Genomic DNA, 23947 nt, shown 5'->3' on the forward strand with positions numbered 1-23947 from the left:
AAGTGCCAAAAACTGGTACTTTTATTGCCAATGACTGGTACTGTTCCCGCCACCCGCTATGCTTACTATAGTTACTATCAACACCTTCACCAGGCTTACTGACGGTAACATTTATTAATACGAGTACCAAATCTACCCTATTTTCGGCACCATACCAATGGTTGACACATTCAACTTTATTCTAAAGCGGTAGCGGTGAGTATTGGTACTAAGAAGTGCCAAAAACTGGCACTTTTATTGCCAATGACTGGTACTGTTCCCGCCACCGCTATGCTTACTATAGTTACTATCAACACCTTCACCAGGCTTACTGATGGTAAGTGTTAATAAATACAAGTAGGACTGTTTTATAAAGCTCGCGCGACCAAATCTGCCCTATTTTCGGCACTATACCAATGGTTGACACATTCAACTTTATTCTAAATCAGTAGCGGTGAGTTTTGGTTCTAAAAAGTGCCAAAAACTGGTACTTTTATTGCCAATGACTGGTACTGTTCCCGCCACCCGCTATGCTTACTATAGTTACTATCAACACCTTCACCAGGCTTACTGACGGTAACATTTATTAATACGAGTACCAAATCTATCCTATTTTCGGCACCATACCAATGGATGACACATTCAACTTTATTCTAAAGCGGTAGCGGTGAGTTTTGGTACTAAAAAGTGCCAATGACTGGTACTTTTATTGCCAATGACTGGTACTGTTCCCGCCACCGCTATGCTTACTATAGTTACTATCAACACCTTCACCAGGCTTACTGATGGTAACATTTATTAATACGAGTAGGAGTGTTTTATACAGCTCGCGCGACCAAATCTGCCCTATTTTCGGCACCATACCAATGGATGACACCTCAACTTTGTTCTAAATCAGTAGCGGTGAGTTTTGGTTCTAAAAAGTGCCAATGACTGGTACTTTTATTGCCAATGACTGGTACTGTTCCCGCCACCGCTATGCTTACTATAGTTACTATCAACACCTTCACCAGGCTTACTGATGGTAACATTTATTAATACGAGTAGGAGTGTTTTATACAGCTCGCGCGACCAAATCTGCCCTATTTTCGGCACCATACCAATGGATGACACATTCAACTTTATTCTAAAGCGGTAGTGGTGAGTTTTGGTACTAAAAAGTGCCAAAGACTAGTACTTTTATTGCCAATGACTGGTACTGTTCCCGCCACCGCTATGCTTACTATAGTTACTATCAACACCTTCACCAGGCTTACTGATGGTAACATTTATTAATACGAGTAGGTGTGTTTTATACAGCTCGCGCGACCAAATCTGCGCTATTTTCGGCACCATACCAATGGATGACACCTCAACTTTATTCTAAATCAGTAGCGGTGAGTTTTGGTTCTAAAAAGTGCCAATGACTGGTACTTTTATTGCCAATGACTGGTACTGTTCCCGCCACCGCTATGCTTACTATAGTTACTATCAACACCTTCACCAGGCTTACTGACGGTAACATTTGTTAATACGAGTACCAAATCTATCCTATTTTCGGCACCATACCAATGGTTGACACATTCAACTTTATTCTAAAGCGGTAGCGGTGAGTTTTGGTTCTAAAAAGTGCCAAAAACTAGTACTTTTATTGCCAATGACTGGTACTTTTCCCGCCACCGCTATGCTTACTATACTATCAACACCTTCACCAGGCTTACTGATGGTGAGTGTTAATAAATACGACTAGGAGTGTTTTATACAGCTCGCGCGACCAAATCTGCCCTATTTTCGGCACCATACCAATGGATGACACCTCAACTTTGTTCTAAATCAGTAGCGGTGAGTTTTGGTTCTAAAAAGTGCCAATGACTGGTACTTTTATTGCCAATGACTGGTACTGTTCCCGCCACCGCTATGCTTACTATAGTTACTATCAACACCTTCACCAGGCTTACTGATGGTAAGTGTTAATAAATACGACTAGGAGTGTTTTATACAGCTCGCGCGACCAAATCTGCCCTATTTTCGGCACCATACCAATGGATGACAGCTCAACTTTATTCTAAATCAGTAGCGGTAAGTTTTGGTTCTAAAAAGTGCCAAAAACTGGTACTTTTATTGCCAATGACTGGTACTGTTCCCGCCACCGCTATGCTTACTATAGTTACTATCAACACCTTCACCAGGCTTACTGATGGTAAGTGTTAATAATTACGACTAGGAGTGTTTTATACAGCTCGCGCGACCAAATCTGCCCTATTTTCGGCACCATACCAATGGTTGACACATTCAACTTTATTCTAAAGCGGTAGCGGTGAGTTTTGGTACTAAAAGTGCCAATGACTGGTACTTTTATTGCCAATGACTGGTACTTAAGTGCCAACCACTGAGTAACCGCTATGCTTACTATCAACACCTTCACCAGGCTGATGGTGAGTGTTAAGATATGAGGATTTTATAAACTATCCTATCGTCGACACCCTACCAATGGATGACACTTATCAAAAGGTTATAAAACGAGGACTCGCCTTCCGCACCTGTTTCCGCTACCACTACGCTTACTATTAACACGTTCACCAAACATAATGACGGTAAGACTTAAGAAATGAGGATTTATTGCAGAAAAAGGGTTTTATATTGAAAGGAGCCTATTATAGACCTTGCGATACCTATCGTATAATATTGTCGGTACAATACCAATGGCTGACATTTACAAACTTATGTGGTAGGTCTTCTAGAAAAATCAGTGCCATTGGGTAAATCTATTCAATCGATAGAGCAACGGACCCCCGTCTTGTGGCAAGAAAAAACTGATAGTCAAAATTACTAAAAGGGCATTTTTTTGTTTTATTGATTCTACTAAAAGCAAACTTTATACGTGGCTTATTTTGCCAAATATAAATTACCATTATTTAGCGCTCCCTTTATGAATATTATGGCACAGCCATTTTTTTTTTCAGAAACCCCAGAGAAACCAAAAATAGAACCCGCAACAACGGACCCGCTACAGATCACAGAGAAGCCAGAAACAGAGAAGCCACTCGTAAAAGAAACTACGCCAGACCTACCAAAACCCACGCCGGTGAGTGCACTCATGTTTGTATGCTGTGGCTTGTACGCGTTCTATGGGTGAATCGACTTTTTCTTGTCACTCGTTGCCATGGTTACGTTCTTCTGGGTCACTCTTTAAAACCTGATTTATAGGCATTTAAATTCACCAAACACGCTTTTTTGTGAAACTTATGAACCCTTTCCATTGAGGGTCGTCTACCAAGCGTGTCAGAAGAAGGTGGTGGACAATGTCTTCTAACAAACTATGCTACTATTTTCTCCTGGCTGACCGGACAGAATAACAACAAGAAATAGTTGATCCACGTCTATGCTTTATGGGGTATTCTACAGATGTGTAAAGTGAAGACGCTATTAAGCACGAATAATTTTGTACATTGGGTCACCATTTCCTATCTATAAAACATTTTTAGATTGATAGATAGATAAAGCATTTATTGTCACAACAGGGATAGGGATTTTACAGTACATATGGCCCTATTTCCCCGCACTAGTGCGTAAAATAACACTTTTCGTGCGTATGTCGAAACTTTAAAGTGCCATATGTACTGTAAAACGTTGTACGATACACGTGCGAATAGGTAATTCGCAACTCGTGTCGATTTAATTTAAAACACCTTTGGTCGTGTTTTAATTTTTCGCCACTCGCTTCGCATTTCCTCTTTTCCGCACTTGTATCGTAAATAACTATTTCATAAAACTTTACGGGCCTGATTTAGTTAAATTATGGTTTATCCCATCTCTTCCTTACAAATACACAAGTCAAAATGACAGATAAAGACAAACGATTCATAGCTAATTCAGACCAGTAACGCGTTTATGAATAACGCCATAACTCTATCTATTGCTGTCTCGCTCTCACAGTGGCATTGACACTGGTATCATCGGCGGGACAGCAATATGCGCGTGCGATAGAGATAGGAAATGGCTGATCAATGAACGAATTCTTCGTGCTTAGCGTCCTGACTTTATGAAGATTTGTCTGTTTTTTATTCAGTTACATTATAGCGTCGGGAAAAGATAAGTCTGCATGGCATTTACAAAGTGTGGAAATGTCTTAATTAATGTCAAATTACTAAGTATGACGTTTATAATGACACTCCCACACCTTGTTCTGCTGGGTGCAAAGTTAGTTTAGACGGACTCTGAATCTGATATTAAAAAAAACCAGACTAAGTGGGGTTTTATTGTATTTGTGAAATGTTCGGGGCAGGGATCGGATACCGGTATTTTTTGTATGGGAACGGAAACGGTATTTTTTCGTTCTTTGCTAATTACTTCATTTCTAATTGAGCAATCTAATAATACGAAGTCGTACCCTAAAAACACAACCGAGTCCTACATTTCGAGTATAAAATAATTCGAAAAATATGGTTATTTCTAAGTTTTTGCAAAAAACCGGTTCCGGTCCCTGGTTTGGGGAACACAGTCAGCATTTATTACAAAAAAAAACCATGATCCGAATTTTCAAATTTTATTTATAATAGGAGTTTTTTTTTTAATTTAGAGATTAAGTTTTTATAGAGATTAGAATCAAATATTGTTTTGCTTTCAATTTCAGTTTAATTGTATGCTGACTGTTTTTAGGGTTCCGTAGCCAAATGGCAAAAAACGGAACCCTTATAGATTCGTCATGTCTGTCTGTCTGTCCGTCTGTCCGTCTGTCCGTCTGTCCGTCTGTCCGTCTGTCTGTCCGTCCGTATGTCACAGCCACTTTTCTCCGAAACTATAAGAACTATACTGTTGAAACTTGGTAAGTAGATGTATTCTGTGAACCGCATTAAGATTTTCACACAAAAATAGAAAAAAAACAATAAATTTTTGGGGTTCCCCATACTTCGAACTGAAACTCAAAAATTTTTTTTTCATCAAACCCATACGTGTGGGGTATCTATGGATAGGTCTTCAAAAATGATATTGAGGTTTCTAATATCATTTTTTTCTAAACTGAATAGTTTGCGCGAGAGACACTTCCAAAGTGGTAAAATGTGTGTCCCCCCCCCCCGTAACTTCTAAAATAAGAGAATGATAAAACTAAAAAAAATATATGATGTACATTACCATGTAAACTTCCACCGAAAATTGGTTTGAACGAGATCTAGTAAGTAGTTTTTTTTAATACGTCATAAATCGCCTAAATACGGAACCCTTCATGGGCGAGTCCGACTCGCACTTGGCCGCTTTTTTTTTGTCTTTTGTTAACTTGCTTTCGGATTACAAGAAAATCATTGAAAGATTGACTTCATCACTTACATTTTCTGCTTATTTTGAAGATTTATCGCGCATTAGTCTTGTAAGTTTTACTTACGTAAGTAGGGACAAAGCTATTTGTTAGAATGAGATAACGATATTCATCTCTCATTCTGTAATATAGCAGTGTCCCTACTTGCGTAAGTAAAACTTACAAGTGTATCTTGGGCCTTAGACTAAAAATATACTTATTTTTCCCATCCACATATCACTCATCGACATCGCTTTAAACATGTGTGCTACGCTTGCTATTGGACGAAATGCGACGCTCTGATTGGTCCAAAATGCGACGCTGTGATTGGTCCGTCTAATACCTCGCTCCCATTGGTTGAAACCTGATACGCTTTAACGCGATTGGCTATAGCAATTGTTGTCGCGTCACGATGAGCTTAAAGAGCGAGCGAGACAGCTGCTCGAGGCTACGAAGAGAGAGGCGAGAGCGAAAGAGAAGAAACGACAGGAGTTGAAGGAGAAAGATGAAAAGGAACAAGTTAATGGGATTAGGAATGGAGATTTGAGTCCAACGAAGGTATGTTTTCAATATACGTTTTCATTTATTCAGGGTTTAATTCAAGCAAAAGGTCTCTTATTCTTCCTCGCGTTATCCCGGCATTTGCCACGGCTCATGGGAGCCTGGGGTCCGCTTGACAACTAATCCCAAGAATTGACGTAGGCTCTAGTTTTTACGAAAGCGACTGCCATCTGACCTTCCAACCCAGATGGAAACTAGACCTTATTGGGATTAGTCCGGTTTCCTCACGATGTTTTCCTTCACCGAAAAGCAACTGGTAAATATCGAATGATATTTCGTACATAAGTTCCGAAAAACTCATTGGTACGAGCCGGGGTTCGAACCCGCGACCTCCGGATTGAAAGTCGCACGCTCTTACCGCTAAGCCACCAGCGCTTCAAGCAAAAGGTCTGTGCGTTTACGTATAGTGCGACAAAGAAAATTATTGAGGGCGCCACTTCCTACGTAGCTGTCATATTTCTGACGTAAAATGCTTAAACATGGCAACAAATTAGTATGGAAATTTTGTAGTTTTATTTAATTTATACTATTTTATGTCACACTATAACTTCAACACTGAGAAAAGAATATTCGAATAAAAGGTATTACATATAATAGGTAGAATTAAAATTAATTTTCTCTTTTTTCCCATAGCCAATGACAGAAGAGGAGAGACAACAAATGCTACGAGAGCGAGCGAGAAAGCTGATAGCCAACGCGAGAGCTGGTATTGTTAGGTATGTATAGAAAGTATATACATACCTGAATCTTTTCATGATTTTCAACAACTTTTACTATGGGGTCATTTACAAAAATTAACAATAAAAAAAATCTTTTCACCTCAGCAGCTCGAACAAGGGTACTTTGCTACTTAAAAACAGTGAGCAAAATCGCATTTTGCTCACTGAGTGAGACAAAACGAGCAAAATGCGATTTTGCTCACTCAGTGAGCAAAATGCGATTTTGCTCACTGTTTCTAAGTAGCAAAGTACCCTTGTTCGAGCTGCTGAGGTGAAAATTGAATTGTTGGTATATCTTAAGAAAACATGAGTGAATGGAGGTAAGTGATGAAGAAGGAATACATTTTTCGGGTTCTCTAATATGTTCTCACTGCTGAGGTGAAAAATGTTGTGTACTACACGAGATCAAAGTTATTTACATCTCGTGCGCTTTTGAGTCCCTTACTACGCTCAAGATTCTAAATTAGATTCACTCGCTACGCTCGTGAATCTATTATAGAATCTTTCGCTTGCACGGGACTTAAAATAAGCACTCGAAGAAATATCAAACTTTGATCTCTTGTTGTACAAATAACTATTGCCATACATTTTTGTCTACCTCTCCTTGACCATTTCTATGGAACAGCTCATTTTTTTTTTAATATTACAAAATTGACCCCATAGTAAAAGTTGTTCAGAATCATGAAAAGATTCAGGTTTGATTATCTTGTATCACGTTTTAGATTACACCCTGTATACATATAGGGTCACTTCTGGGTGAGTTTAGCTCAGGACCGGGACAAGTGGCGTACTAGAGAAAGGCCTATGCTCACCAGTGGGCGATAAAAGGCTGATATGATGATGATGAGAGAAAAGTTGAATCCTTAGGAACTTTGAAAGGATATCATAGACGCCGGATTCTTGTCGCGATCACGTGACAAAAGGGTGATTTGGGGAGTAAATGGAACAGTACCTATTAATTAATACGGATTTATTAAGATAAGATAATACAAAAAAAAAGATTAAAATGTCGACGTCGCTCTATTGTTAACGGACTCTCCGTAACAGATCAACAGTTGTTCTAAATGACTTGCGGTTAGGCTACGTCTTTTAGCAGAATAATGGAACAGTGGGACGAAATAATTGTATACCAAAAAAATATGACGTACTTTTTTATGTTATCTTATAATTTAAGTATTATCTTGTTCTACCATTCCATTTACTCCCCAAATCACCCTTTTGTCACGTGATCGCGACAAGAATCCGGGGTCTAGATATCACACTTTATTTGTTCTATCTGTTTAGGTGTCATGCAATGAATTTACTGATTTGTATTTGTTGTTGGGTACTTGTTTATTCGTATAAAATAAACCCTTCTTCTTCTTCAAAAAGTCTTCTTAATTGAAATAAACCCAATAAAACAAAAAAACAAAAACCCTTTTCTATGGAAAAAAATAAAGATTTAAGGATTTCCGCTGTCTCCTAAATAAATTTTGCAGTTTTGAACCTTGTTAAATTCCATAACAGTTCAAAATTCTACTTCAATTTGTCCTTTTAAAAGGACATGGGGACTCGAGAGGCTGTAATAAGTCGGTCTAAAGTTGTATACATTTTTTTGCAGTCCAACATCACCAACCGGCTCAGTTCGGTCACCGCGAGGCACCGTGGAGATCATTAGCAAGCAATCCGTCATGGACGAAATCGCTGCAGGTAATATCATTCAATATCATTATTTAATTTCTTGATTGTATTTAACCCTCGAAATAAATTAAAAGTGGAAAAATTCACTGTCTTGGGTGGGACTTGAACCCACGACCACTGGATCACTAGTACAGTGCTCTTCCATCTGAGCTACCAAGACCGTACCCAATTCAGTGAATATTTCCACCATATATGAGCCCTAGGGAGGCTCATAGCCCTAACCCTATGTTTAACCCTATGTTAAATAATTCGCCAGTACCTGGCCACCGGCCAATAACTGGCCACCCTAAACTAAAAATGAATTCTATTCACCTATAAACAGAATTAATTTTGGTATAAGGTTTCAATAACTGGCCAGCCTTCAATAACTAGCCACCTTATAATAAAATGAATTCTGTTTATAGGTGAATAGAATTCATTTTTAGTTTAGGGTGGCCAGTTACTGGCGAATTACCCTACGTGGTTTGTTATTTGACAAATATTTATAATATACATCTTAAATAAGATTAGAGCTAATGTAATCCTAAACATTACTATTAAGCTTAGAATAAATTTAAAAGTGGAAATTATTGTCTTGGGTGATTCTAAGCGTAATAGCATCGTTCGCAGACGTTTCTGCTCGTTTAAAATTAAAACATAACTATTCCTTTTAATCCTTACAGATTTATATCAGGCCATCAGAAAAGGTTGACAAATAATTATTGATTGTAAAATAGAGATATCGTTTATGAAAGATTTACTACTAGTCTATTCTATTATTCGTCTATGAAGGAACATCCTTTTCTATTATGTCGCAGCAAACCTTTTATGCTAATTATTCTTTAAAAAAAAAATCTCTATTTTTCATTATCATCATCGTCTTAGTAACCTTTTTTCGTAGTTTTTTTTCTGATACTTTTTTTAAATATTTTGTGGTCCATTTATCATTTTATATGCGTTTAATTCAATTTATATTAGTTTATATTTTTAGTTTTTACCATAGACTAGGAATCCTCTAGACTGAGTTTAGAGCAATTATTTCATGAAACCGATGCTGCCAAAAATACGGGGGTGCGGGGGGACGAGGTGAGCGAATCCCGTGTCGTGATTGGTCCGTTCAAAGACACGGACCAATCACGGCACGGGATTGACTCGAAGATGGAGTAAAACTACCGTATAAGTGGCAGAGGGGGTAGCGTTACTATGCTCAGTCTAGAGGATTCCTAGTCTATGGTTTTTACTTATTGTTTTTTTTTTTGTTTTTCCTCCTGTAGATTTACTAATGTTCAATGGCACAGTTGGTGGCGTAGAGCAACTAGAAGCGATGCTGTCTCAGAGCTCACACTCCAGTCCTGGCTCCAGAAAGAGTGCCAGTCCGGATCGGTCAGGTATGTTTAATTAAAAATAAAATATATATCGACCATCTTGTGAGTTAATCGTATCTAAGAACCAGGGATGTTGCGAACATCCGCATCCGCAACCGCGGAACTTCCGCATTATTTTCAACATCCGCATCTGCATCCGCATCCGCATCAAATCGATGCGGAGCTTATGCGGATGCGGATGTCGAACAAGCCGGTACAGGAACGTCTTAGCATCGGCGTAAGTGCTAGACTGCTAGGTAATTTAGTCATTAGCCAAAAAAACCTATTGGAAATTAGCAGTCAAGCGTGAGTTGGACTTAATGTACGGAACCCTTGGAACGCGAGTCCGACTCGCACTTGGCCGGTTTTTTGAAATAAAAATTACTAAAATGTAATATTTGACGTTTTTTATGTACATATCTTGACATCCGCATCCGCATCCGCATACGCGGATGTGAGCCTTTAAAAATCCGCATCCGCGGATGTCAAAAAATCGGCATCCGCAACATCCCTGCTAAGAACCATCGTTACTTTACTTAACCGCGACCCAATCGGCCTGTTTTAGTGATAAATGGAAACATAAATTCGTCTGCACTAACACACAAAGAAACAAGGGGGCTACTGCGGAAACCGAAATTCTCAAATTGCGGGGATCTTTTTCTTTTACTCCAATGCAGGCGTAATTAGAGTGACAGAGAAAAATGCCCGCAATTAGCGAAATTCGATTTTCGCGGTTATAGCCCAGCTTCTCATCAGTACCATAGAGAAATATAGTAAGACAAGAGTGCTCACTCCATACATCAGTTCAGACTATTAATTTCAGTGTCTACATCTAGCATCGAGTAGCGGAACTATCAGTACTGCTACTTGACTATAGATGTAGCACCGACCGGAAAGTCTTATCTCAACAGCATAAGACTTTCCGGTCGGTGCTACATCTATTGTCAAGTAGCAGTACTGATAGTTCCGCTACTCGATGCTAGATGCTAATAGTCTTTTTGGTACTAGAACTGATGTATGGAGTGAGCACTCTATTTTTTTTTCTCTATGTCAGTACACAGTCGAGCCAGATTATCGTTATTGTTCACACACCACGCGGTTCGCGCAGCCAATACGACGCATACAAAATTACGAGTAGTGTTCGATGCGTCAGCGGAGAGAAAAAATACGAATCGGTTTCTAAGCTTCCAATTTGAACTTTAACCAGCAGCAAATAAATCAAAGAGTAATTTAATTAAGATTTTAACCACGTTAAAGATATATTCGTCAATGCTTTTATATTTTAAGTTTAACAGTTCTTGAATTATTCGTTCAAGAAAGAACACCCTCAAAAAATTTTAAATCTCTATTTTAGATAATCAGCTTGAATTATTCCTTCAAGAACTGACACACATGATTGTATTTCTATTTTAGATAATTAGCAGCGCTTATACTTACTTGTTTTAATCCTCAGAGGGTTCCGTGGGATCTCGAGGCCGCTCGCCGCTACCGCTAGCGGCGTTACTTGACAATGCGAATGCCGAAGAGGTTGGTATCCATTAATGCTGTGTTAATTATTTTTAAAACAGAGGGAATATATTTCCCACAATGATTTTAGCTTTATTTCAAAGCCACAGGGTCCAATTTTGCCTAATTTGCGAGACCCTTATGTCCGCTAAAGGGTTAACACTGGTAGTCCTTAGAAGCATCTGAAGTGGTCCGCTAATTCATAAACGGAACAAGCCTTTCTTGACTTCGTCGCAGGTATATTTTATTTCCAAACTGGGGACCTGAGCAAAAATTTATTTATTTGAAATTATTTGAAAAATTAATGTATTTATTTAACGAAAATTAGAAAAAGTGCGATTGTTTCTTGTATTTAGGTATGTTATTAGGAAAAAAAATGATTTGATTAATTTGGTTCGATAAAACTATATTTTTTAATGATTGGCTCTAGTCACACCTGATGGAAAGTGAAAACATAGCCTAAGATGGAGCTCACCGATTCAGTAATAGCCTATTCACTCTTCTAAATTGCAAACTTAGTTCTAATTTTGCATATTTGTTTATTACAGGGCCGAGAAACGGGATCTTACATTCAAAGCGAGCTAGAAGCGTTAGAAAGGGAGCAAAGCGCCATCGACGAGAGAGCAGCCGCTTTGGAAAAACAACTGCGATGTGTGATGCAGAGCGCAGACAATACAGAGGTATGAAAAATGTAATGTTTTATATAAAACAAATTATCTAAAATTTTACCTTACCTACTTATCTTTATCTTACTTTTTGGGTTTTTCTTACTTAATAATCGATGGAGGTTGGAATGTTCCAATTTTATTCCCGATCATTAAGATTCTTTAACCCTTTTGACGCCGTGTCAAACACAAAAGCTGTCACGCTGGCGCCACGTCACCGAAGTGTCAAAACTGAAATTGAACTTTATGCATATGCACGTAGGTCTATGTTGCTCTGTGGTATGTGACCGATTAATCGGTCTTTGGCGTTGAACCTACGGTGAGGATATATCGGTCATTGGCGTCCAAAAGGTTAAAGTTGTGTGACACAAGAATCCCTCCTTTTCATGTGTTGGTCGAACGCGAACATACCCTAATCTCGACGCTTCGATGCAGGTTTATGTAAACTGTTCAATTGTATAATAATTTATCTGATAGTTCAAAGATACATAAATAATTACTGCAAAATATGTGAGAATCGCTCAGCAACATGTTCCCTGAAATCCTGATGAATCCGTGATGTACTTTCAGCGCAAGTGGAAACTACTCGTCATGCAGTGTATCCGCCCTCTAGACCCGGTATCCTGTCCTAATTCTATTCCATCCCTTACCACAGAATAAATAATAGTACTAGGTACAGAAGACTCACTCTCTAACAAAACGCGTCCGTTACGATCAGCACAGATATGGCCGCTAGGTGGCGACAGCGCCACGCGCGGCTTATGGCTTTCCCCAAAATTGGGGCCGAACGGATGTACTTTTAGCTACCTGTAGCAAAGCGACGAAATCGCGGAGTGAGCCACGCCTGCCCGTACCGAATACATGGTTAGCAATGGCCTATTTACATGCCTATAGACCAGGGATGTTGCGGATGCCGATTTTTTGACATCCGCGGACGCGGATGCGGATGCGGATTTTTAAAGGCTCACATCCGCGGATGCGGATGCGGATGTCAAGATAGGTACATAAAAAACGTCAAATATTACATTTTAGTAATTTTTATTTAAAAAAACCGGGTACATTAAGTCCCACTCACGCTTGACTGCTAATTTCTAATAGGTTTTTTTGGCTAATGACTAAATTACCTAGCAGTCTAGCACTTACGCTGATGCTAAGACGTTCCTGTGCCGAACTGTTCCACATCCGCATCCGCATTAAATCCGCATCGATTTTATGCGGATGCGGATGCGGATGTTGAAAATAATGCGGAAGTTCCGCGGTTGCGGATGCGGATGCGGATATTCGCAACATCCCTGCTATAGACAGTAATATTCGGTCCCGTTCGCGCTGGTGGCTTAGCGGTAAGAGCGTGCGACTTTCAATCCGGAGGTCGCGGGTTCGAACCCCGGCTCGTACCAATGAGTTTTTCGGAACTAATGTACGAAATATCATTTGATATTTACCAGTTGCTTTTCGGTGAAGGAAAACATCGCGGGGAAACCGGACTAGTCCCAATAAGGTCTAGTTTCCCCTCTGGGTTGGAAGGTCAGATGGCAGTCGCTTTCGTAAAAACTAGAGCCTACGTCAATTCTTGGGATTAGTTGTCAAGCGGACCCCAGGCTCCCATGAGCCGTGGCAAATGCCGGGATAACGCGAGGAAGAAGATTCGGTCCCGTTCGGGTCGGCCCAGGTATCGCTGCGAAGACAGTGTGTGTGTGTGTGTGTGTTTGTGTGTTTGTGTGTGTGCTTCAGCTTCGCGTCGGTAACTGGCAGGAAGTTGCTCAGGATCGGGAATGGTGGCACGCTCTCGATTCGGAAGAAAGATTCACTTTGGATCACTGAGCCTCAATAGTTAGTTCGGTTTGGTCAGGTCTCAAGAGGTTCACCGAACCATAGAGAAATATAGTAAGACAAGAGTGCTCAGTCCATACATCAGTTTTGATACCAAAAAGACTATTAATTTCAGCGTCTAAATCTAGCATCGAGTAGCGGAACTATCAGTAGTGCTACTTGAAAATAGATGTAGCACCGACCGGAAAGACTTATCTCAACAGCATATGACTTTCCGGTCGGTGCTACATCTATTGTCACGTAGCAGTACTGATAGTTCCGCTACTCGATGCTAGATGCTAATAGTCTTTTTTGGTACTAAAACTGATGTATGGAGTCAGCAATCTATGTATTTTTTTCTCTATGTCAAAACTGATGTATGGAGTGAGCGATCTATGTATTTATTTCTCTATGACCGCACAGCGACCGGTTCATCAAGACGACCATTAAATTATGTTTAGCATACACGAGCCGGGGTTCGAAGCCGCAATATCCGGTTGGAAAGGCGATACCGCTTGGCTACTAATGCAGGGAGCATTATGGCCAGACAAACCAAAAAGACGAACTTTATGAACATTATATTGTTTTCGGTTACCGCGATAGTTAATCTTCCTCGCGTTATCCCGGTTTTTTTGCCACGGCTCATGGGAGCCTGGGGTCCGCTTGGCAACTAATCCCAGGAATTGGCGTAGGCCCTAGATTTTACGAAAGTGACTGCCATCTGACCTATTATATCGCGTATATCCCGACGGTTCGAACCCTTTACAGCGTTCGTGGTCAATATTAAATATACGCTATATAATCCGTTTTAATAGTTTTATTTTGTGAACATTAATTATTATATATTTTTTTTTAAATTTATTTATTATTAAAAGGGGAAGTTACATAATTGTTACTTATCTGCCAAACTGCATAGCAGTTTGTTGGCAGAAAACTTATTCTACCCTCCACCATCGTAAAGTAAGTTATTTCTTACTTAAATTATAGTTGTTCGTGTGCGATTTCTTACAAACGGTTATACGTAACAGACATACCTTAGTTCCATTAGTAATTATTAATATATTATATTCTATTGTCATGTGAAAAAGTAGGTAGGTACTAGATATCATCTCAACCAGACATCGGGAAACAAACATACGGAGTGAAGCCAAATACCATGTGTAAGATCATAAAGTCATTAGCAACTATATATACCACAATTTAATATCCTCATCCTATCTAAAGTAGACAATTTTATATTGACCCTTAATTACACATAGCTCAGTAAACAAGCATTTGTTTGACTTTGTTTTATAATATGTAGTGATGGTATGTTTTCTTGCAGGAAGAGGACAGACTGATGTCTCAGTGGTTCAATCTCGTGAATAAGAAAAACGCTTTACTGAGGCGGCAGATGCAACTTAACATTCTGTAAGTTGTTTCTTTAAAGAGCCAACAGGAGCTAAGATTTAAATATTGTAGGTAAATATACCCGTCTCGCTAACGGAAGCGGCTCCTAAAACTAGTGCGATAAGGACAAGGCGAAAAACCCTGTGTAAAAATCTCAAAAATCGAGGTTCGTACTCGACTGTTTCCTCCTCCAAAACTTAACCAATCGTAACCAAATTTGGAAATCTAAATGATTATGACATTATCTGTGTCGGACCGTTTTGCTTTTTTGACTAATTGATATCAGTTTTGAATAGCACGCCTCTCATTGCGGCATAGTCAATTAGGCCATTTTGGCCATTTTTGAAGGGCTCTAGCGCCTTAAAAAACAAAAATATCAAAAAAAGCAAAACGGTCCGACACAGATATTGACAATATTAATCTGTGTTGAAAAAATGATTGCTCTAGCTTCAAAACCCACGGAGGAAACAGTCGAGTACGTTTGTATGGAGAAATGACCACTCCTGTTGGCTCTTAATACTACGTCGGTGGCAAACAAGCATACAGCCCGCCTGATGGTACGCAGTCTCCGTAGCCTATATACGTCTGCAACTCCAGACGTGTTACGGTGTAACGTAACTTTCCTGTTCTGGTGTTCATAAGTTTCCTGAATATTTTATATGGATATAAAATTATCAAAATTAACGGCTTTGTAAAGTATTATTCTATGGAACTTGCTAATTATGTAAACAAAAGTCATTAGTAAAAATTGTCTTTCAGAGACAATTTTAATATGGCGGTTTGTTTACATAGTTAGCAAGTTCCATAGAATGACACTAGGTACGTTATAGGGCCATTTTATTTAAAGTTGTCCCCTACACTTTTTTTTCAAAATTGGGATTTACTCAGAATCATGAGCTCTTTTGATCCTAATAGGAGAAAAAAAGTGTCCCAAGATTTCCATACATTTTTCGATCTTTCCATTCCGTAACCGCCATACAAAGTCTATGAAAAAATGGTACGGAATGGGAAAAAAACCTTAGGACACTTTTTTTCTCCTATTAGGATAGAAAGAGCTCGTGCTTCTGAGTAGAAATAACATAATATATAAATTCACAAATTAAAAAAAAAGTGTAGGGGACAACTTTAAATAAAATGGCCCTATAATATTATAATTAAATTACAACTTTTATTACGATTTTGGAATTTCGTTACGTGAGGTGTTTTCATAATTTACCTGCTAATTTGAATGACAAAAGCGTTATTTTTATACAGTGAACAGGAAGAGGATCTCAGCAGGCGATGTGAGTTACTGGCGAGAGAGCTGCGGCTCAGTTTAGGCGTCGAGGAGTGGAGGAAGACGGACGGACAGAAGCGGCGGGAGCGGCTCTTGTTACAGGTGACAATTATTAGAGATGCAACGGATAGTAGTTTGGCCGGATACCGGATATCCGGCCTGGACACTGGCCGAATATCCGGTATCCGGCCGCCGGATATTCGGCCGGCGGTACTATACCTATATTTTGAGATTTGCAAGTGCGCGTCGTGCAGGTTTCGACCTGTTTCGTAATGAACGTTCGCGCGGACACATTTCTAGGATCGTAACGAGTTTTATCATGTCCTTACGTATCACAATTTGCCTTTGATGGATTTCCAATATTAAAGACAAATAACTCGTTTTTTTAATGATCATCAAACTTAATTAAAATTGTTTTATTAAAGAAAATATTAAGTTAATATTGTTTTAAAAGAATATACTGATTCGATTATGACCGTGACTGTTTTTTAGATTCCATTTTTTATCCCAAAATGTGTTAATTTAACTATCCGGTATCCGGCCGGATAATAGGTCACTATCCGGTATCCGGCCGGATACTAAAATAACGGCCGGATACCGGATAGTAACCGGATATCCGGTGCATCTCTAACAATTATACTTCATTGAGACGATTTATTTTAATCTCTTATCTGCAGCGGAAGCGCTGGTGGCCTAGCGGTAAGAGCGTGCGACTTGCAATCCGGAGGTCGCGGGTTCGAACCCCGGCTCGTACCATTGAGTTTTTCGGAACTAATGTACGAAAGATCATTTGATATTTACCAGTCGCTTTTCGGTGAAGGAAAACATCGTGAGGAATTCGGCATTCTTGAAATTTCTCGGTAACTTACCTAGTAGAAAAGTTAAGTACATCTTGGAAATATTAATCTATGACTTATGGGTGCATTACATTTTTTATAATTACTTTTCATATATTACAGTTTGATATATCGTTATTCTGAATAACGTAATAAATGGCATACTACCGCAATACCTAATTAACGGTACACATAATGTTAATATTGGTATAATGGTCATGTATTTATACTAATTAAAAATTATATTTCAATAGGCATTATATCAATGACAGTTTAGATGAAATCACAATATAACAAAGGAAACGTATAATAAAAATTACATTACAACGTATAATAATATATCAAATGGCGTTATAACAAATGTATGATAGTTTTTTTTATAATTATATTAAGCATTACACACCCATGACTTATCGATGTTTCATTTTCTCAAACACTCGTTTTTGCCACAGAAACTTCTGTCTGCTTATCTGTCATCGTTTTGTTCACGTCAACTGTGAAAATCTTTCGTGTCCTACAATGTTGTTTTCTAATGATTAATGCTAGTGATGTATAGTTTGTAGCTTTCTAATAGAGCCCGAAGGCTAATCCTATTGTCTATTGTTAAGTAAAACCGCTCGTGCCACGTGCCACAACCACCTGCATAAAAAATCGGTACTTCGGTTACTGAGTGCCGGCGAGTCGAACGCTACAGAACCAGTCTAAAATGTGTCATCGAGATGCGTAACAAAGGCGCGTTATCGGAGAGCGCACCTACACTGGTTGTTTGAGCGTTGGACTAGCCCGCGCTCAGGTGCCAAATAGAATAATTAGGACCCTTTTTTGCAGGTAAGTAGCACGTGCGGTTTTACTGAACAATAGACAATAGGATTAGCCTTCGGGGTCTATTAGAAAGCTACAAACTATACCAAGTATAGCGTTTATTTTAAACTTGTTTGTTTTGACAGGAGCTACTGTCTGCTGTCAACGAGCGAGACAGGCTGGTGCAAGAGATGGACGAGCAGGAGAAAGCGTGAGTTGATTGTTGATTTTTGAGTTGATTTTTGAAGCAGACACAAGACGCCGTCAGCGCTGGAAAACCACAAAAACGCGTACAAAATTTGCCCAAAGATTTCACCCCTTCATTTCAGCTCTAGTAATGAAATCATTCTGCAAACTACATCCCATAAAGAGACCTCCTAGCAAACGGTATTTAACTAATTGGCTTACTCAACTAGATTACCACGACACTGAACTCCTCCTAAACATGTTAAAATAATTAATTAAATATTTACAATACTTACATAGATATACATTTTATAATAATAACATTGAAATAATACTTCCTTATCATAAATATTATAGTATGCATTTTTACACACTAACACACACACACACACACACACACACACACACACACACACACACAGTGTAACTCTCTGTACAATTTGTACCTACCAATATATAGATTAAGAAACTAGTATAAGTAACGAAACTGGGTCCTGTAACACAGGGTTTCCTAGATCAGGACACAGGGACGTGATTTACTGTATGTCTAAATTTATACAATAAACTTTTTTCATGTTTCATTTCATTTTCAAAAATATGTCCTAATAAATAAAGTAAAGCCGTATATCGTCGCTATACTTACTCAACCTCATATCTGCAACAATCATTTGATGGAAATGTCGCTTTTCTTTCATTCGGAATACGGGTGTTTTTGTTATCAAATGAGTGTTGCAGATGCGAGGTTGAGTAAGTATAGCGGCGATATGTAATATATAAGTAGTATGTATGTTATTAGTATTGTTATATTGTTGTAGATTTAATATTTATAGGTGTTTTCTTCACAGCTATGTAGTTTCCAATTTAGGTTTTTGCACCTCCTAAATAGGTATTTAGGAGGATAATAATATAGGATAGGTATGATAATATTAATTAAACTAGGTAGTTTAATTAATATTATCATTTCTCCACTACCTAAAGGTTGTCTGGAAGAGATCGCTCTTTAGCGGTAAGACCGCCTGTTGTTACCTCTGTCTTCATTGTATTATGTATGTCTCTCTGTCTGTAAATGTTTTATTGAGGTTGTGCAATAAAGAGGATTTGTATTGTATTGTAAAGGCACTTTATGAACTTAGTACTTAGTGATTTGTTCGGACCATAGACTAGGAATCCTCTAGACTGAGTTTAGAGCAATTATTTCATGAAACCGATGCTGCCAAAAATACGGGGGTGCGGGGGGACGAGGTGAGCGAGTCCCGTGCCGTGATTGGTCCGTTCAAAGACACGGACCAATCACGGCACGGGATTGACTCGAAGATGGAGTAACGCTATGCTCAGTCTAGAGGATTCCTAGTCTATGGTTCGGACACACATGAATGAATGAGAAGATAGCAAATGACTCAACCTATCTGCCGTTTTAATTTGGCAAACGATGTACCGAACACCCTGTATTAGTTTGATATTTACCTTTGCATTATTAATATTTCAGGATAGCGAACGACGACGAAATAGAACGAAACCTATCCCAGGTGGAGATCCAGCGGAAAAACAACTGTATCTTACAGTAAATTAAGCCCAATATCGCTTGAATTGTACACAGTGACTTAATACTTTTATAGCGGTTCTAAACCGCGCTAGGTCCATTTTAATATATTCATTTTACAGTCAAAGTCTCATATATCTGGACATTGTGACAAATACGTGATTCGTTTAGATATTTTTGTCCGTTCAGGCACGTTTATATGTTTATGACTGACAGTAAATTATCGATAAACGATACGATATTTGACAAAATACAGACTCTGTTTTGTTTGTTTAATGTGGAAATCGTTAAATTAAAAATAACTTGTTTGTTTTTATACATGTTCGTAAATGTTTAAGTTTCACTATTTTAAATGTAATATTAGCATTTGATTAGCAGTGAATAAAAAAAACACATTGGTGCAGTCTCCACAAGTCTCATTTGAGCATTTTATACAGAATTTTAAAAGGTCTGTATTTTATTCGTATAATCAATTATCTACAACGCTAATTTCGACGAAATCGATGCGTCATGGTGGGTTATTCCCACTAGTTACCACCAAGTTGTTACCACTGGTAACTACTGGAAAAATAATTAAAAACCGAGTTGGTGGTAACTACTGGGAATTATTTTTCACAGTAGTTACCAGTGGTAAAAGGTGGGAAAAAATCCCAGTAGTTACCACTGGTAACAACTTGGTGGTAACTAGTGGGATTAACCCTTCATGGTATTGCAAAAACAGTTATCACTTATCTTGTAATTAAATAATTTTGCGTAATATTGACTGTCCGACTATCTTCAGGGTTTTTTTTAAATCCTTCGCCAAATTCTGGAAAGTCAATATATGGGTCATCCTTAACAATGTTCACTTGAGAGTAACCCGAAATACGTAAAAAATGGCTGTCCCATTCACATCATAGATTGACAGAGTATTTTTTTTTTGCGATTTCTGTTGTAAAATTTTATCAGCATGACCTATAAATTCACGTCGCAAAATATGGCCAAGGGTTGAAAAAGCACCCTGTATACGATATGAAGCAAAGTGGTGCAACGCTCCTAATACAGGAGGTATTGAAGTCCATTAGTATAGGTATAGGTTAGTTTAAAAAATTGAGGATAAATATCTTCTTGTAATTTGAGCCTTATAATTAGGTGTATAGGGCTTCATTTTCTGCATACCGACAAGTTTGATATATCGTCTTATTCTGCAGTTGTATTTTAATAATGACTTGTGTTTGTCCGAAATAAAAGGGATGCTTATTAAGTCCATTGTCTAAAGAGCTTGATTAGAATTAAAGTGATTTTTAAATTTTTAAGTTTGAAACAGATTTCGGTCTATCTAAAAAAAAATGTTTGGACAAATACATTTTTAATCTGGGTCGATTCTTAAAATACATTTTATCAACAAATACGAAAGCAAAGTGAAAAAAAACCAACGGGTTGCACTCCGGGAGTGCCGGCAGAAGTGAAAACTCAATGACATTGTAACAGTTTTTCGATCAGGTCACGTGACCCGTCGCGAGTTTAACATTTTTTCCCCACCTCAAAAAGTGCACAGCGCCACTAAAGAAGTTTTCACTTCAAAAACGAATATTTACAATTATTATAAGAATCGAGCCACTAAAAAGAAATTTTAACATTTTGACAATTCAAATTCGATTGTATGTAGGTATATTCATATAATATTGAGAGCTTTTGTATGTAGCTTATATTCGTTTATATATAGCTTATAAGTCGCGGAATACTCATTACTGTTTCCTATATTTATATTATTTTTTTGCTTATTTATAGTGCTATGTGTTTTTGTGACAATTTATATGAAAGCGAGAGAAAATAAACTCAAAAAGATAAGAATATCTTTACATTATAATCATAGTTTAAATTAAAAGATACAAAACTATAAAAGTAATTTGAACGCACCGCCTCTCGTGTGCGGCGCGTCATCGTGAAGTGAACCTTATTGGAATGCACGAAGGTTGATATTGGGCTGTAGCCTCGCCCGTCTGTTCACGTCTTTGGCGATCAAAGGCTAAAGACTTCTAAAACAAACATAATTTAAAGTATAAATATAACATATATACACAAATTACAGGTCGTATAAATTCTCTCAAAATCAATTCAGTACACTTTAAATATAATAGATATTTTCAACAGAACATAGGTATATTGTACCTAATATAAAAAAAACAATTATTTTTGAAAGCTCTGTGTTCATATAAATTGACATACAACATTTGTGACGTCTACAGAAAAAGCGTACGTATTGCTATTGTCAATAAGGCAATACAACAATAAGCCTTTTTCTGAAAACGACACATTTTAGGTTAGTAAAGCGTGGTTCACACTAAGTCAGGCACCCGGTGTGAACACGGCCTTAGGTCTGTACCAAAGTTTTTCATCGTGGCAATCAGACCTTACAAGTTTGGTATGGACTTACCAAAGAATTCCAAAATTGTATGTTTAGCTGAAGAAACTTACTGGCAACACTATTTAAGATTTTTTAAAGTTTATTTTAATGTTAGGTCAGGTGGGGTAAAGGTAAAACCAGGAGAAAAACCTGTACGGTATTTTTTTTTTCATACTGTTTTTATTAATCCCACCTAGGGTAATTTGCTAGTAACTGGCCACGCTAAACTAAAAATGAATTCTATTCACCTATTAACAGAATTCATTTTAGTATAAGATTTCAATAACTGGCCAGCCTTCAATAACTAGCCACCTCATACTAAAATGAATTCTGTTTATAGGCGAATAAAATTCATATTTAGTTTAGGGTGGCCAGTTACTGGCGAATTACCCAATACCGTTTTTAGGGTTATTTTACGAATTTTATGACACTTTATGCTATCGCATGCAACCCATGTTTTTTATGATTATTTACGGATAGTGTTGCCGGTCACGTTTTTTTTTTACATCAACCTTTATTTTAATCCTGGTTGCTTCAAAGCCCTTAAGGCTGCGTTTCCACCAGAGCCTTGCGAGGATGTGTAGCGACGGATGTGTTTGTAAAGAACCAATAGAAAACTGGCGACTAGAGCTGCGCTGAGCGAGAATAGGTAAATGTAATTATTCTATTGGTTCTTAACCTTTTTGAAGTCAATGACGGATATATCCGCACCGTTCGTCCAATTCCGAAGACGGATTAATCCGTTACATACCACAGAGCAACATAGACCTACGTGCGTATGCATAAAGTTCAATTTCAGTTTTGACACTTCGGTGACCTGGCGTATAAGTGACAGCTTTTGTGTTTGACATTCCTCGCCATGCACGCATCCTGGCGTATCTCTGGTGGAAACGCACCCTAATAAGTTAGTGTATATCTCAGAATTAAAATACTTGTCTTCTATATGTATACCTAAATACCTATTACTATATACGAACATTTCCTTCCCCCCCCCCACACAATTAACAGTGATAATTAAGTACAATTTGCCATAGATAATCGCTATCATAGAGCGTTTTTTTATTTTTTTAAGTAGTTTTTTTAACAAATAATTTTTCAATGTAAATATTATTTTAAATGATGCTATAATTTATTTGCCTTTATGGGCCGATGCTAATTATCAAATAAATTGTTTATTTTGGCCTAAATTTATTTTCTACTACGCTGGCACTAGTTATAATTTATAATAATAGTACCTATTTATAATAAATCCAATAGAAGCAAAGTAATAGCACCTCTATTAACTTACAATAAAGTCAAAATTGCACTGGTAGTTAATCGGAAAATGTGACAATCCTTCTAGGTACAAGGTACAGTCAAAGTCAAAAATATGTAAATATGTAAGAATACCAATCTTATTATCAGGGCGTAAGATATTTTTGGCTGACTATAACCTGTGGGTAAAAATGACCCTGTAAAGGCATAAAAAGACAGCCATTGCCATTGGATTATCACTATACAAAGTTAGTTTCAGATAATGTATGAGCAGTCAATTAACTAAATTCCACCATAAGCTTTAGTGAATAAGGTTTATTTTTAGATAACAAAAAATGGAATTCGGCTGCTCAGACATTTACTGGCTGTACTTAATAATATAATACCTTTTGGTAAACATTTTAAATAATATTAACAAAAAACGTAGAATGGGGAAATCGTCCTTAGTCGTAGTCAAACTATTTTTCTCGAAACCATTTTAAATAGATTTATTTTTAACACTGATCTGTGAGATTTAAATTAATTGTCATTTTATATTCAGTTTTGTAGTTATGATAACTTATGCGTATTATGCCACGGTTTAAATAAACTAGAAACACATTATTATTGTATTTGGCGGTGCTACGCGTCATTGACTCGTATATATTGGTGTGCAATTTGTAAATGTACTGTGTGCGTGCAAACTTGAAAAGTTAATGTACTGGCTATTAGTAATTACTTTTTTTCTGATATCACATACAAGTTG

At 37.8% G+C, this 23947-nt stretch overlaps 1 protein-coding gene and 1 non-coding gene across 2 annotated transcripts in view; one reads left to right on the forward strand and one right to left on the reverse strand.

Moving 5' to 3' along the window:
* LOC134658613 (EH domain-binding protein 1) overlaps positions 1-19822 on the forward strand; it is a 33325-nt gene extending 13503 nt beyond the window's left edge. Inside the window, exons 14-25 of the mRNA XM_063514265.1 lie at positions 2126-2158; positions 2922-3043; positions 5645-5809; positions 6446-6528; positions 8132-8220; positions 9465-9578; positions 11008-11081; positions 11609-11740; positions 14859-14944; positions 16178-16301; positions 17983-18047; positions 19509-19822. Coding sequence (XP_063370335.1) covers positions 2126-2158; positions 2922-3043; positions 5645-5809; positions 6446-6528; positions 8132-8220; positions 9465-9578; positions 11008-11081; positions 11609-11740; positions 14859-14944; positions 16178-16301; positions 17983-18047; positions 19509-19587 — 1166 coding nt within the window. The 3' untranslated portion in view covers positions 19588-19822. The remainder of the gene's footprint in view (positions 1-2125; positions 2159-2921; positions 3044-5644; positions 5810-6445; positions 6529-8131; positions 8221-9464; positions 9579-11007; positions 11082-11608; positions 11741-14858; positions 14945-16177; positions 16302-17982; positions 18048-19508) is intronic.
* Positions 8299-8371, reverse strand: Trnat-agu (transfer RNA threonine (anticodon AGU)). The gene has a single exon. It is a non-coding gene; the product is annotated as a tRNA-Thr (tRNA).
* Positions 19823-23947: the final 4125 nt, after the last annotated feature.

The sequence above is a fragment of the Cydia amplana genome, chromosome 23, assembly GCF_948474715.1.
Source record: "Cydia amplana chromosome 23, ilCydAmpl1.1, whole genome shotgun sequence".
NCBI classification, from domain to species: domain Eukaryota; kingdom Metazoa; phylum Arthropoda; class Insecta; order Lepidoptera; family Tortricidae; genus Cydia; species Cydia amplana.